This window comes from Penaeus vannamei, chromosome 35, assembly GCF_042767895.1.
Source record: "Penaeus vannamei isolate JL-2024 chromosome 35, ASM4276789v1, whole genome shotgun sequence".
In the NCBI taxonomy this organism is placed as follows: Eukaryota; Metazoa; Arthropoda; class Malacostraca; order Decapoda; family Penaeidae; genus Penaeus; species Penaeus vannamei.
Genome location: NC_091583.1, coordinates 30,013,926 through 30,028,925, shown reverse-complemented (window position 1 = coordinate 30,028,925; position 15,000 = coordinate 30,013,926). Strand labels below are relative to the sequence as shown.

The 15,000-nt window shown below is 40.2% G+C and overlaps 1 protein-coding gene across 2 annotated transcripts in view; it reads left to right on the top strand.

Moving 5' to 3' along the window:
• The window catches only part of LOC113810246 (cuticle collagen 3A3), a 7,962-nt gene extending 960 nt beyond the window's left edge, over positions 1 to 7,002 (top strand). Inside the window, exons 2-3 of one of the 2 annotated variants that reach the window (XM_070114003.1) lie at positions 3,755 to 5,691; positions 6,443 to 7,002. In XM_070114003.1, coding sequence (XP_069970104.1) covers positions 5,284 to 5,691; positions 6,443 to 6,514 — 480 coding nt within the window. In that variant the 5' untranslated portion in view covers positions 3,755 to 5,283 and the 3' untranslated portion in view covers positions 6,515 to 7,002. Of the gene's footprint in view, positions 1 to 3,754 lie in introns of both variants that reach the window. The other variant, XM_070114002.1, reaches the window with a different exon arrangement.
• Positions 7,003 to 15,000: the final 7,998 nt, after the last annotated feature.

Genomic DNA, 15,000 nt, shown 5'->3' with positions numbered 1-15,000 from the left:
ACACAGCTCTGCATAACTTATTACTGTGATATCCAAAGTAATTCATACGTTACTACGTGCTTGTCAAAACGACATTTGGCTAATTATCAGTGTCTGATTTTACACATTTATGGTTTTAAAGTCTTTTATTAATCAATTTAAAGTTTTATTAATCTTCAATTATACTTCATTTCCATGTTTTGTTTCATCTGTACACTTATTTGGAATGATATACGCATAGTGCGTTTCACACTTTCAGTTGCTCGTCGCCAGGTTTGACAGTTCGAACCGGTCATTTCGTGGCAGAACGGTGGTGAGAAATGTTGCGTTTCCAGCGTTATGTTGATTCTGTCTTTTTCTTAAGACTATACAGTGGCAGCAAAAAAGAAACCGACTTTTGTAGCTATCCCAATTTAATACCTGAGCCCATCAAATGCCGAAAAAAGGATTAAAATCGAAGCAATCCAGATGGCAGAAAGAAGCGAACAAAAGATTCCAAATATTAAAGTATTTGGTTTATTATTTTACAATGTAAACGCAGCTCTTTCTTGCCGCACATACCGAGGTGGAGAGAATGTTTCCTTGAGGTTGTTGGAGGGCGGTTCCCCCATCAACCCTCCCCTCGGGCAGTTCCCGAAGGACACGCCTATTCACAGCAACCTAAATTGTTATTTAGGGGGGGGGGGGGGGAATTTCCGTAGAATTTGCCGAAAATTGAGTTGGGTTGGGTTCCCGTAGAGTTAAGTAAGTTTATTTACCACCCTGGCCAACTGCTCAGGCGTGGGCAATCGTGATTACAGAGTGTTACATATATTCACATACATTCGACAGAGTACAGTATTCTGTGATTACAGTAACTATACATGGTAAAATAGGAATATGTCATACAGCATGCAAACGTATGGTGGGTGCTTCATGTGCAGGGTGGTGTGAAGCGATGGAGTGGTAGTCTAGTTAGTGCTAAGAGCTTTTGCATGCCTTCTCGCTTACAGCTGCCACCGCTGGCTAGCCTCGTGCGAAAAAGGGAGCAGCTCTGCATAAGCCTCCCCCTGCCAGTGCACAGCCTCTCCAACATCGAGACTTCTGCAGTGCCTCGTGGCCTCCCATGGAAACTGGGTACCTTGCGGTCCCAGGCTAAACTGTGGGGGATCTCGGAGCAGCAGGAGGCCCCAGAGGTTCAGGGTCATGGCCCACCGGCGTGTGGACACGCCCTGGCCCTGTACCAACTCCTGCCCCCTAGCCCCCTGGGGTTAATGGGAGGCTCGGGGGAGGTGGGCCTTGCCAGTCCTCCTCCCCCCAGATATAACCAATCGGCAGTGATCTATGTAAATGGAAAGGCTGGAAGGAGGGGAAAAGCCCCTCCCACCCAGCAAGTGAGGCGGACTGTGGGCCCTGCTGGGAGGGCGACTGCTGGAGCGCAGGCTGGGAACGGGAACTACTCGTCTCGCCTGCGCTCTGGTGGCCGCCAGCCCAGAGTGAAGTTTGTGGGGGAAAGCCCTTGGGAACCCCACAGGTGGATGATGGGGCACGCAGCCCGCCACCCCCTTTTATATGGGGCAGCGTTGGTGGGGGTGGCAGAGGTGGCATCCACCCGGAGCGACTGCCAGAAGCTGAACCTCAGGCGGGAAGTCAGGGTGGGGGCTTGGAACATCCGTTCTTTGCGTCAGGATGATCGGTTGCCACTACTGTCGAGGGAACTGAGGAGGCTACTGTCGAGGGAACTGGGGAGGCTGAGAGTTGAGGTGGCTGCTCTCTCGGAGGTGAGGAGGCCTGGCAGCGGCATGACCTGTGTAGGTGGCGACACCTATTACTGGCCGGGCCGCAGCGATGGCCACCATCTCCAGGGAGTAGCCATTGCCATCTCCAGCAGACTCCAGCCCTCGGTAGTAGAGGTTACTCCTGTTGATGAGCGTATAATGGTATTGAGATTGAAGCTATCTTTTGGCTTCATGTCCCTTATTGCTGTGTACGCTCCTACCAATGTTTGTAAACATGACGTGAAAGAGATGTTCTACGCCAAACTTACATCTGTGGTAGACAGATGGCCCCGACGAGATATTCGCATTGTTCTGGGCGACTTCAATACGGTATCTGGTTGTGATCGAGCTGGCTATGAGATGTCTGTTGGTCCCCATGGTTCAGGAGCTGATGCCGGTAGTGAGAATAGCCTCCTTTTCCGGGACTTTGCTAGGTCCCAGAAATTGAGGATTTCTGGCTCCTGGTACCAGCGCCCAGAACCACATCGCTGGACATGGTACAGTGATGCGGGTAATGCAGCCAAGGAGATCGACCACATACTCGTTAGCACTCGTTGGAGGATCCTTCAGAATTGCAGGGTGTATAGGAGTGCTGAGTTCTGTGGTACTGACCATAGATTGGTTGTGGCTACCCTCCGGGTCCACTTCAAAACTCCCCAGCAGTCAAATGATCACCCTAGGGTGTTTCATTTGGACAGGCTGAGGGAGGGGGAGTGTGCCCGCGGGTTTGCTGTGGCAATCTCTGATCGTTTCGCAGCTCAAGATACGATTGGTGTTCGCCTGAGAGCAGTACAGAATTCCGTCACGCAGGAAACACTGGAAGCCACAGATGCATGTCATGCGGCTCGTCTGACAGGGGATCGGGAATTGCACCGTTCTCATGTGCGCAGAACTCGGTCCCTGTTAAGAAGGGACAAGGAACAGTTTATTAGGAGTCTTGCAGAGGAGGTAGAAGGACATTTCTTAGTAAATGACCTTCGTCCTGCATACCAAGCCCTGAGAAAGCTGAACTCCAAGCTCTCTTCACAGGTGACAGCAGTTCCCTCAGTAAGTGGTCAGATCGTTTCAGATCCTGTTGCGGTGCGGGAACGTTGGGCTGAGTATTTTGAGCAGCTGTACCAGGTTGACCCACCAACAGTTAACTTGGATGCAGGTAGTGTCGAGATCCCGCTGCCATTCCACCTATCAGTGAGGACCCTCCCTTCCTAACTGAAGTTAGGGGGGCGATTTCCAAGCTGAAGAGTGGTAAAGCAGCGGGTATCTGCGGCATACCAGCTGAACTGTTAAAGGCTGGTGGTGAACCTACATGCTGTCCTGGCTGCCATCTGGCGGTCCGGTTCCGTTCCTCCTGACCTGTTGAGGGGTGTGGTCATCCCTCTCTGGAAGGGGAAGGGGGACTGTTGGGACTGCAGCAATCACCGAGGCATCACACTGCTCAGTATACCAGGCAAGGTTCTCGCTCACATCCTTCTAAGACGTATCAGAGACCATCTACTGAGGCACCAGAGACTGGAGCAATCCGGATTCACTCCTGGTAAGTCCACAATAGACCGTATCCTCGCGCTTCGAGTCATTGTAGAGCGCCGTCGTGAGTTCGGGCGTGGGCAGCTTGCAGCCTACATCGACCTCAAGAAGGCGTTCGATGCGGTGCATCGGGAGTCACATTAGGAGATCCTGAGACTGAGAGGAATTCCAACAAGGATTATTGGACTAATAGCAAGCCTGTATACTGGTACTGAAAGTGCCTGATTCTGTTATCTTAAAACTTCAACTGTCGGCCAGTGTCTAATGTGAAGATTTTTGTCTCTAATGCCCAATATATGAACAGTTACATTAAAAGCAATCCTTTCATAAAGGCATTCTGTCTTGTTTTTATGATAATGAGAGGAGACATAACATATTTGATCTTATGTTAACTGCACCCTTTATTCCTTCAATGATCGTGTAATCATCTGTGTAGATTGCTGAAGCAGAGGTAATTAAATGAGTCCCCATTGACCTGAATTTTTTCGTTGCAGGTACCCCAACCCTGGAGACATGCCAGGGCAACCCCAGCAGGGCCAGGCAGGTGGCATCAGACCAGGCATGATGGCCCAGCCCAACCAGGTGGCCCAGCACAGTGGAGCCCCTGGCCCGCCTCCTGTCATGGGTCCTCCTGGGCAACCAGGTCAGCCTGGACAGCCTGGGCAGCCTGGCACGCAGCCACAGAGGTATGCCACCCAGGCTCTGCAGCAGCTCCTACAGATACTGCATAACCCGCCAAGCGAGTCAGAGGTCCTACATTTCCTCAGAACACACCCTCGGCTGATGGCAGATTTCCTTACATTTTGTCTGAGTCTGCAGCCCCCAGGTCGCCGGCTTGCTGTAAGGTGGTCTATCTTGGTGCATCTCCTTCTCTGCTCTCTCCCGTGCTGGCAGCCCGTGCCGGAGGATTGGATCCTGTGCCTAATCCTTTTTTATTTTTTTTGGTTTTGATTATTCTTTTGTTTTCTTTTGTTTTATCAGTTCCCCCGTGTTTACTTGTTTTTCTATGATCGGTTTGTGTATGAAGTACTAACGAGACATTTTAATGAACCTTTTATTAGTTTTTCTCGTTTTAGTATTCTAAATATTGTCTTTATAAGTATCGGTTCTATTTCATTTTTAATTTCAGTTTTAGGAGAAACATTTTGCCAATTTTGTTTAGTCTGTTAAGTACGTTGCCTTTCTTTTCTGCAGCTTTCTTTCACTTTACTTTTGTCTATATTTATTTGTTGTATATTTAAGTATTAATTTAAAGAAAATATCTATTATTGACGTTTGCCTCTGACGTCACTAGGACAATGTAAATCCTAAAGAAATAAACAGAGATGGAAATGACGCCAGCGAGTGTTTCGCTCAGTCCTCCTGCGCGAGGAATGGCCCGCAGCGTCGGCGCAATTCGGCGACGGACGAAGGGAGCAGCGAGACCCGACCGCGAAGGAGAAGCTAAGTGCTCAAGTGCCTGACATGCTCTGCTTCAGGTGTGGATATGATTTTTTAAAATTATCTGATTATCGTTTGATGATGAACTTAGCTGGTGTTCTTCCTCTTTGTCTTTTTTTATTTGTAGTAGGAATCCTGAGTGATCTTTTAGTTTTGTTTTTCTCATTTGAGTTTCACCAGACCGTTTCATGCATGGAACTTTAGGTTTCCGAATTTTTAAAGGCAACTGTGATGGTGTGGTGAGGCCTCCAGCCGCTTTGGATCCTGCATGCGGGAATTATGGCTATGTTGTGGGTATTCAGCACATTTTCTTTTACATCTTGTACTTTTAGGATATTTAATGTAATAGTATTTTACGCAATGGTCAGGCTGAACATTGGAAAGAGAATAGCACGCTGGAACACCCATGTCAATGATTCAGTTTCCCCCACGCTGCCACTTGAGGGAATCTGAATCGGCAGAGGCTAACCAGGCCTTCTGCGCCTACGTCCCTCGCCAGCATCACGAGAGGGCGACTTCATGTACATCGACTTGAGGACCTGGGGCGGGACCCCTGGGTTGACGGAGATCACAGCACACAGGCATGGTGGCCCAGCCCAACCAGGTGGCCCAGCACAGTGGAGCCCCTGGCCCACCTCCTGTCATGGGTCCTCCTGGGCAACCAGGTCAGCCTGGACAGCCTGGGCAGCCTGGCACGCAGCTACAGAGGAATGCCACCCAGGCTCTGCAGCAGCTCCTACAAACCTTGAAGAACCCATCAAGCCAGCACCAGCAGTCAGAGGTCCTACATATACTCAAAACGCACCCTCAGCTGATGGCAGCTTTCATCAGACATCGTCAGATTCAGCAGCAGAGTCAGCAGCCCCCACAACCAAATCCTCAGCAACCCCCTCAGCAACCCCCACAGGGACCAGGTGGCCAGCCAGGCATGATCGCTCCATGTGGGAGCATGCCTGGGACTGTGCAAGGCTCCATGCAGCCCACAGGCATAGTAATCAGTAATGATAATGTTAATGATGATGATTATGATAGCAGAAATGATGACAACAATGATAATGGTAATCATATTGTTAATAATGACAGTATTAGTATGATCATGTTTATTATTGTTATCATTAGTATCATTGTTATGATAATTATTACTATTCATATCAGCTACCAATATTGTCATTATTATTAGCAGTATTATAATGACTACTATTATTAGAAATGATAATAGTTATTATTATCATTATTATTACTATATTTATTATCCTTACCATCATCATCATTATTATTACAATAATGATTATCATTATTATTATAAATGGTATTATCACTTTTATCCTTATTATTACTATTCTCATCATTATTATTACTATCATTATCATCATCAACATGATTGCCATTAATATTGTTATTGTTACTATTATTATTGTTATCATTATTGTTATTTATTATTATCATTATTATTATCATTTATTATTATTATTACTATTATTATCATCATTATTATTATTACTATTATTATCTTTATTATTATTATTGTTATCATGATTATTATTATTATTATTATTACTACTGCTAATACTACTGCTATCCTTAATATTGTTATTATCATTTCTATTGTTATTATTATTAACATCATTATTACTATTATTATCATGAACATTTTTATTATTATCATTATCCTTGTGAAAGGCTTGGTCAAGATAAAATAACTTGACACCAGTAATCGTATCCTTCTGACCTCTTTCGCACAGAGACAAGAATCCACAGGTCAGAAGGGAGGTCAAGACTGGGAAACTGACCATCTTCCTTGCGGCAACCGTTGACCCTCGACCCCTAGGCCTAGGGAAGCAGCCTTCGCCCGCCCCTGCCTGGCCGAGGGAAGCACTCCTTCGGGCCGCCCCTGCCTGGCCGAGGGAAGCACTCCTTCGGGCCGCCGCCAGGCTGATCACCAGCTGACCCGGAGGAGGAGCTTGCCTGGCCTGCACTTGCCCCAATCCAGGGCAGGGTGGATCTGGACCTCCCCCTCCCCCTCCCGGACGGGCGTTGCCTGAGACAGGTCAGGGCAGTTCTGGACATACTTCTCATCACTCGAGTTCTGGGCTCAGCCGGAACAACACTCCTCGCTCCAAGCTCTTTGATATGTGTCATACTCGGCGTACTGGCGTGATAATATTACCTTAGTTCATGACATATATACTTGTTGTAGGACTTGTACTCTGTGCGTTGGTTCATGACGTATTTATATATTTGCTGTAGGACTTACAATTGTGCATTGTAGTTGTTGACGTTATAATATATTATATTAATTGTTGATACTGTGTTTCAACACCCCATTAGTTTCTGTGTGAAGGTTTATGTTCAATTCACACCACAATTATTATTATCATAATAATGATAATAATAATAATAATAATAATAATGATAATAATAATAATAATGATAATAATAATAGTAATGATAATGATAATTATTATTATTATTGTCATTATTATCTTTATTATTATTAACAATTCTTTCTTCTTATTATTGTGATGACTTTTATGTTAAAAATAATAGTAGACTAGTAATAATGATAATGATAATAATGATAAAAATGAAAATAATTGTTATTACTATAATCATTGTTATCATTATCACAATTATCACATTAATGCCTCCATGCACTCAATGAATGAATGAAAGTTTTTCTCATTTAATGTGTAGGATCCCCGTAGGATCATCATCGTCATTATCATCATCCTCATCGTCATCATTATCATCATCGTCATCATCATCATCATCATCGTCATCATTATCATCATTATCATCGTCATTATCATCATCATCATCATCGCCATTACCATCATCATCATCATCGTCATTATCATCATCATCAACGTTGTTATCATTATTATCATTATCATTATTAATATATCAGTTATTATTCTCATCGTGATAATAATTATGATAATAGCAATAACGACAATAATGATAATGATAACTATAGAACTAATAGTAATGATAATTATAATAAAAAATAATTATAAGATCAATAGTAATGAAAATATTAATGATAATGATAATAACGATGATCAGGATAACAATAGTGAAGATTATTATATTTACTTCTATTGATATTCTACCATCAATATCATCCATATTATCAATACAGTCATTATTTTCATTACTATCACTGCTACTACTACTACTACTACTACTATCATTATTATTATGATCCTCATCCTCATCATGATAGGGATGATACTGACGTCACTACAGATTTTTCCCCCGAAAGCTGTATTTTTTGTTATTTTGTAATACTAGCAGAGGTTTTGATGCAAATGGAAAGTGTTTAAAACAATATTGAGATATTTTCCCACGTTCAAATGAATCAAAAACGAATATTGCTGGAACCATTCTCTGGTATGAACTGATATGATGTGGAAGACCGAACATCATCGCGGCGGAAATTTCATCGAATGTCACTTCAGCTGGGTCTTCCAGCTGGGCATCGCCAGAACTACAGTCTCATGGAGTGACTTATCACACTCACTATGAATAGTCGTATACTTTTTAGATAAATAAAGTTTCGAAGGTCAATATCGCATTTTCTTGTTATACATCTAATACATTTTCTATCTATTCTATGTTGTTGAATGTTGTTACATTATTGGCTTAGTAATGTATTTTTTGTATATTGTTTTAAGCAGTGCAATAAGCAAGAAAAGTAAACTCCTATAATTACCAAACTCTTACCTATGCACTGTAACTATAATATATTCATCAATTTATGATAGTATACAAAATATGTATATTTTTCCCCTTGAATACATCTCATATGATAAACTTTGACAAAGTTGCTTTGGACTTCGACCCACTCAATAATGACAAAAATATAAAATAGAAGGCGAAACTTCCATTAGTTTCTGTAATGATAAGTATTTTTTAAAGGTTGCCAATGGCATGGGACGCTTGATGTGAGGAAGTGACAGCGAAGATTATGGGTTTTATAACCGGAAGAACAAATGAAAACAATTATCTTTAAAGCACATCTTGACATTAAGATTGATGACGTCACAGGCCCACATACAAATCCTCGCGTGCAGCAATGCAAATGTATATCAACAAATTTGTGGACAATAGCACCCCCACCCCAAGAAAAAAAAATAAACTGAATGGGATTACTACATACTCGCAAAAACAAGCTTTAAAGACAACAAGTTATGACATCACAGTTTCTGCGCCAATCACGACTCGAGCAATCTCAGCGGCTCAGCCAATCACGACTCGAGCAATCTCAGCGGCTCAGCCAATCACGGCGCGTCCAGAACAGCTGTGAGTGACAGTCTGGAGCACCCATTGGAACCCAAGTCACCAAAAGGAAAAGAGAAGCCAATAAGACCTGTATGGAAAAGGGAACCTAGTTGGAACTTCTCGGATCATAACCCGACCATAACTGAGGACCTACGAATATACAGGCAAGCAAATCGTAATGTATATCATGTAATACTGGTCAGTTTAACAGGTGAATCTGAAACCTCAAATTTTATGAACTTCTAATGACTATCAGGGGGCCGTGTCTTGCTTACGAAACAATTTTATTGGATATTTTCGCAGGAAATTCATTGCTTTCAATGATTCTGGGTTATGTTTCTTGTGCAAATGGGTCGTTGAGGAGATCTGAACACCATTTCCATCGACAATCTTGCTTTAATGTCCCGGTAGCAGGGAAGAGCTTGAAGTATATTATAGAAATTATAGTGTAAAACAGTCGGAGATAGAATGACAAACGAACAGAAAATTATAAAAAAAACATGAAAAACTGAAACATGGCTTGTGAAACGCCCGTCATCTGCGAAAGCCTACGGGCCGACGCGCCAGCTTTCGAAAACCACTTCACGGGCGTCCATCCAACATTTCGGTAAAACCTAAGGTCTTAACGCCTTCAGAGCCTCAGGCGTGACCCTAGTCCTACCCCTGTGCTCCTGGACCCCCATGGTTGTTGGACAAAACGTCCCACCACAACATCCAACCTAACCACACTGGTATACTGAATATTGCTTATCCAGGGGACTTTACCTCGTGATAAGGAATATATACCACAGTGTGCCATGGTATACCACGGCTACGCCCCCTGGACCCCTGTGTTATTTACACAATATGCTCAACTGATATGATAACTGAACCTAATAATTTGCTCTCTTAAAACCACATACCTTCTTACAGCAAGAACACCGATCTTTACTCTGTTGATGGTCTGAATAGTTGTTGGTAATCCCTTTTTTTTAAAATTTGGGACATTTAATGAACTCACATATCTAACTAGGATACTGATGTCTAATTCTTTGTTGCCACTATAGTCTTCAGAATAACCCAGAATCAACACAACACTAGAATGTGGAAACGTATGAATGAGAATGAATATATTCACAATACATGACATGTTTTTGACCAGTTTTCGAGTACGTATATATTCAAAACCGGTCAAATACATCTCTTGTATTGTGAAGATATTCATTCTCATTCATACGTTTCCACATTTGTCAACATGAATACTGTGCACAGCACTAGAAACAAAACATTTCTTGTCGGAGTTTGTCAAAGAATGGAATCTCCTGGTACTGACAAAAAGAGTTGGTTATGAAGAATGCATGGGCAGAAGATTATTGTAAAGAACTTTATTGATGAATCTTAAAACACATAAAGGAAGTATGACATTAAAAGAACATGTTTAAAGCATGGTTAATCTTTATGGTATGGACACATTAAATTAGGGCAAATTGAAGATGATATTAATGTAGAGGAGTAAAGGCTGTAATCATTAGTATAGGAAATAATCTGGAGACATGAATGGTAACCCCACAAATTAAGGGAAAGTTCACTGAAAGTGCCACACACAACTGAAATCCACATGGTGCTCCAAATCTCAGCTCTATCGTGCTAAGCATACAAGATGAAGACCGTGTTTCCTAGGGGGTGTATTATCAAAATATCCTTCCCAATCCCATAACTGTTTTCATGGGGGTGGCTTACCTTGGACCTCAGTCTTCACCACAACTAATCTTGTATGGTCTTCTCCATCTTTTTTCCCCTCTTCTTCACCCTCTTCTTCTGTCCACATCCTTAAAGTGTGAGCCATGCTGAAAGGATGAAAGGCTGGCTTTGTGTCAGTCCTGAAAATCCCTCTTTACCATTTTCAATACCATACTAACCTACAGCATTCTCTACAGCCTTTATCTAATATATTTTATCCTTGTTATTTTTTTTTTTACCTTTTTGTCATCATGCTCTATGACCTTTCCTTACCCGGGGCTTTGCCACCAAGCCTTGCCATATTGTTATATTTTGTATATGCCGCTAATGACCTTAGATGTTGATGCGGCAGAATATTTTCAATAAATTGATAAGTTATCGAAATACTATATTGATATTTGTGTAGCAATACATGAACTATTTGGCATATCTATGTAATGTGTTATGCAGTCAGTGTAGTTTTTATCTTCGCATTCCTAAGAATGGATGATCTGTTCTTTTACATATAGCACCTTTAGAAAGCATTTGCACATATATTGCTGGAGAAGAACTTTGTCTTGGGCTGAATTGTTCTATCAATTCATGTAGGTGTTATAACACATCTCTGCCACTACCTCAAACTACACAGTGTCCCCTGAGGGCATTAGGGACAGGGTAAGCCATAAGGTTGAAGTAAATGATGTTTCAAAATCAAAACCCTTAAATCCAATTAAAAGAATGAGAGACTAAAAAACAAATTGCAAACAACTGGCCTCGAGCAAAAACATGGGCTATTCATATAATGCTATATATCCCCAGTGGTGACAGATTTAGCCCCAGAGGAGATAAAAGAAAAAGTAAGAATGATAAATGGAAACACAGAAATACTAGAAATGCTAATAACTAAAAAGAGCAATGGAGAAAAAGACAATGAAACCAGATATGTTCCAACAAAGTCCCTAAGGATAACATTTACTTGGAAAAATAATAATAGAACAACATCTTACCAAGTTCACTAATATACTTTCCCTATTCCCAAATGTTCAGGTGTCAGAGGTATGGCCATGGGATCACAGCTTTTTGAAAAAAGAAAGATGTAGTAAAATGCTGATCATAATTACAAAGATTGCCCAAGTAAAGAAAACTGCTTTTACTATCATTGTGATCTCGCACCCAACACACATTCATGCAAAAAGTAAAGATGCCCAAAATTTGAATTAAAAATACATATATATATAACACCCAATGATCTGGAAATCAATAAACAATTTCAAGAGTTAATGCCTCTCCAGAAAGAACACTTAGCTCTTGAAGCCTGTATTCCAGACCCATTAACCAGTAAAAACACATCACAAACACCCAACAAACAAAGAAAAACACATACAAACAGCAGAACACACCACAGCACAATAATGTGCACAGACATTGAGCCAGCCTCAAACTTTAATATTAGGACAAAGAGCCCAACAAAATTTTAAAAACTAAAAGATATAGGTAACACACTAGAAAGAAATCACAGGTAAAGAGTGATGATGTAAACATAAAAAAGCGACAGAAAAAACTGGAATCACCAAAAACAAATCCAGATTCTCCATTAAGATGGCCCCATTCCAACCAACAGCAGTGAAGGTCGAACTCCAAGAAGGAGCCTGAAAACACTTAAAGATACTAGGATGGGTAAAGAAGAAGATATCTCATGGGTGACTACAATGAAGTATATAGTCAGTGTGATATCAAATGTAATAAACAAAATAAATTTTGGAAAAGAAAACAATGATTGAAATTATTGCTGAAACTGTAAAAGGTGTAACTCCAATCATAAAAAAAAAAATTAATTACTTACATGAATCCCCCTCAACTCCAACTACACGTACATTCTCCCTCTCTCCATCTCCTCGATCATTTTCACTCCCTCCTGGATACACACGTGAAACACTTTTGTAATTCTCTTACCTTGACCCACCATAGCCCATTCACACATCAACTCCTTTACCCATCTTTAACCTTTCAAGATTACTCTAGATAGTTGATGCATAGCAACTATCACCCTTCACCCCTGCTTTAATATAAATTACTATAGTGCTATATAACCTTAGATGTCTAGCACATTTATTTTGCTTTTAACCATTAACAATTAACCATTACTTAAATGTATAAATTCTCTGGAATATTAAGTCAATTTCGAATAGGAATACTGATTTAAAATATTTGGTACATAAGAACAACTAGAATTAATAGGACCATGTGAGACCTGGCTACTATACAAAAAAAAAAAATCTTAATTCAAAAAGTTATGATATAATTAGAAAGCAGAGAACAAATTGGAGGGGTCTAGCCTTTTGCATAAGGAAGAACTTGCAATATAAGCTCATAGTTTAACAAGACAGTTTTAAACAAATTTAGAAGCAATGGGAATAAAGGTTGCTTATTGAAAAAGATGGCAAAATATACTCCTTATGCACAATCCATGTAGTAATATAAGTAAAGAGGGCTAAGAATACTACACAGAACAAATTAATAAACCAAAAATGACGATAGATCTTAATGCACATCATATATTAATAAAGCTAAAAAAGAAAATTGCATTTATTGATTTTTAAAAGCATTTGACTATGAAGCAATATTAATCAAAGCTGCAAATATGTTAATCACAGGTTCACCACTAAACTTCATAATAATTTTCTAAATGACAAGTGATTGCAAATCAGAAAAAGAAAATGTAAGGGGAGTATTGTAAGGGTCCCCACCAAGCCCAACCCTCGTCAACCTACTAATATCAGATTTAGAGGAAACAGATGACATCCCCAAAATTTATGCAGATGATGTCACATTGATAGCATCAACCCTACTCTCATTGAAGAATCACAAACACCGCAAAAACAAGTGATATATGAAATATAAATATTAATATACTCAATATCATTGAGAATTTTAAAATCATATTGCAATAGATCCCAGTGCATAGAATCATAAAAGGTAATGGAATTGCAGACTTTATCAGCAAAGAAAGCTTGCAACACAATGAAACCCATGAATATATCCCACAACATCAGACAAATCATAAAAGAAATAAAAATAAACAGCCAAAAGAATCAGGAATCCACTCTAAACAGTATCATAAACACACAAGGCTACCTAATAAGAAAAAACTAACCTCAACCATGGACAGGATGAAAAAAAGAAAACTAGGCGTATGCTCAACAAGAATTCTTACAAACCATACAAGACAAAAACAACACGTACATAGCAAGCCTTGAAAATGACCCTACATACATATTGTGCAGACAAGAAGAAACCACAGAACCTTTATTACTACAATGTTCAAGATTAACTCATACAAAACTTATATATGAGATGCACTAAAGAAAATGAAAATCAATACCCTGAATGTAAATCTTTTAATTACAGGTTCATATCTGCTATCAACTAAGAGCTACTACATTCTGAGGCATTGGAAGATATTTCTACAAAAGAATAAACTTAATTATATGTAGGCATCAAAGAAAATCAGAAGAAAAAGGATCCAGGGGATGTAGACAATATCATAGTCTAAAACCCCATAACAGAAGAAAAAAGAAGACCATTGGGTGCAACCAATCAAGGGCCAGATTTCGCAACCAAAACCCAGTCGCTCTGAATAGAGACAAAAGCAGATTCATTCTGATCAGAATCTTCCAGAGCGCTATAGCTTCCGAGTGAAGATATATTTGGCACAAGGACTCTTCAAAAGTTGGAGAGGTGAGTTATATTATTTCATGTCAAATACATAATTTGCAATCATGTATTTGAACATTAATATGAAACAATTTATAGGATTGTGGTTTATTTTGCAAACAATTAACTTTTTCATAAGCATCATCTATTAATATCCTGGGTCACAGATGTAACTGTATTAACAGCATAAGTAGTTGTGAAAGGCATTTTTACATTAGCATAGGCTTTTAGAAGATGTAATGAACATAAAGAGGATTTACTTACTCATTTTTTTTCAGAAAAGTAGATGTGGTGTTGTTGTGTGACTGAAAATGACTTTATGTTCTGTGTTATTAGTGCGTGTTAAGAAGTGGTTGATGATTGATTATCTGGTATGGTTTCAGTTTCAAAACGTCTTATGGCACACGCTAACCTTTGCCTTAATGAACAGAATGACAGAAGATAAGACACTTTTCACCTATGAATTTTCCTTTAGAAGATGATAAGAAAGTTCTGGAATATGTAATACTTTGGCATACATTTACAGGAAAATGTAATGCCACTATCATAATCGAAGGGAAAGACTATACTTACATAAAACATAAATTGTATTGGCAAAAATTAA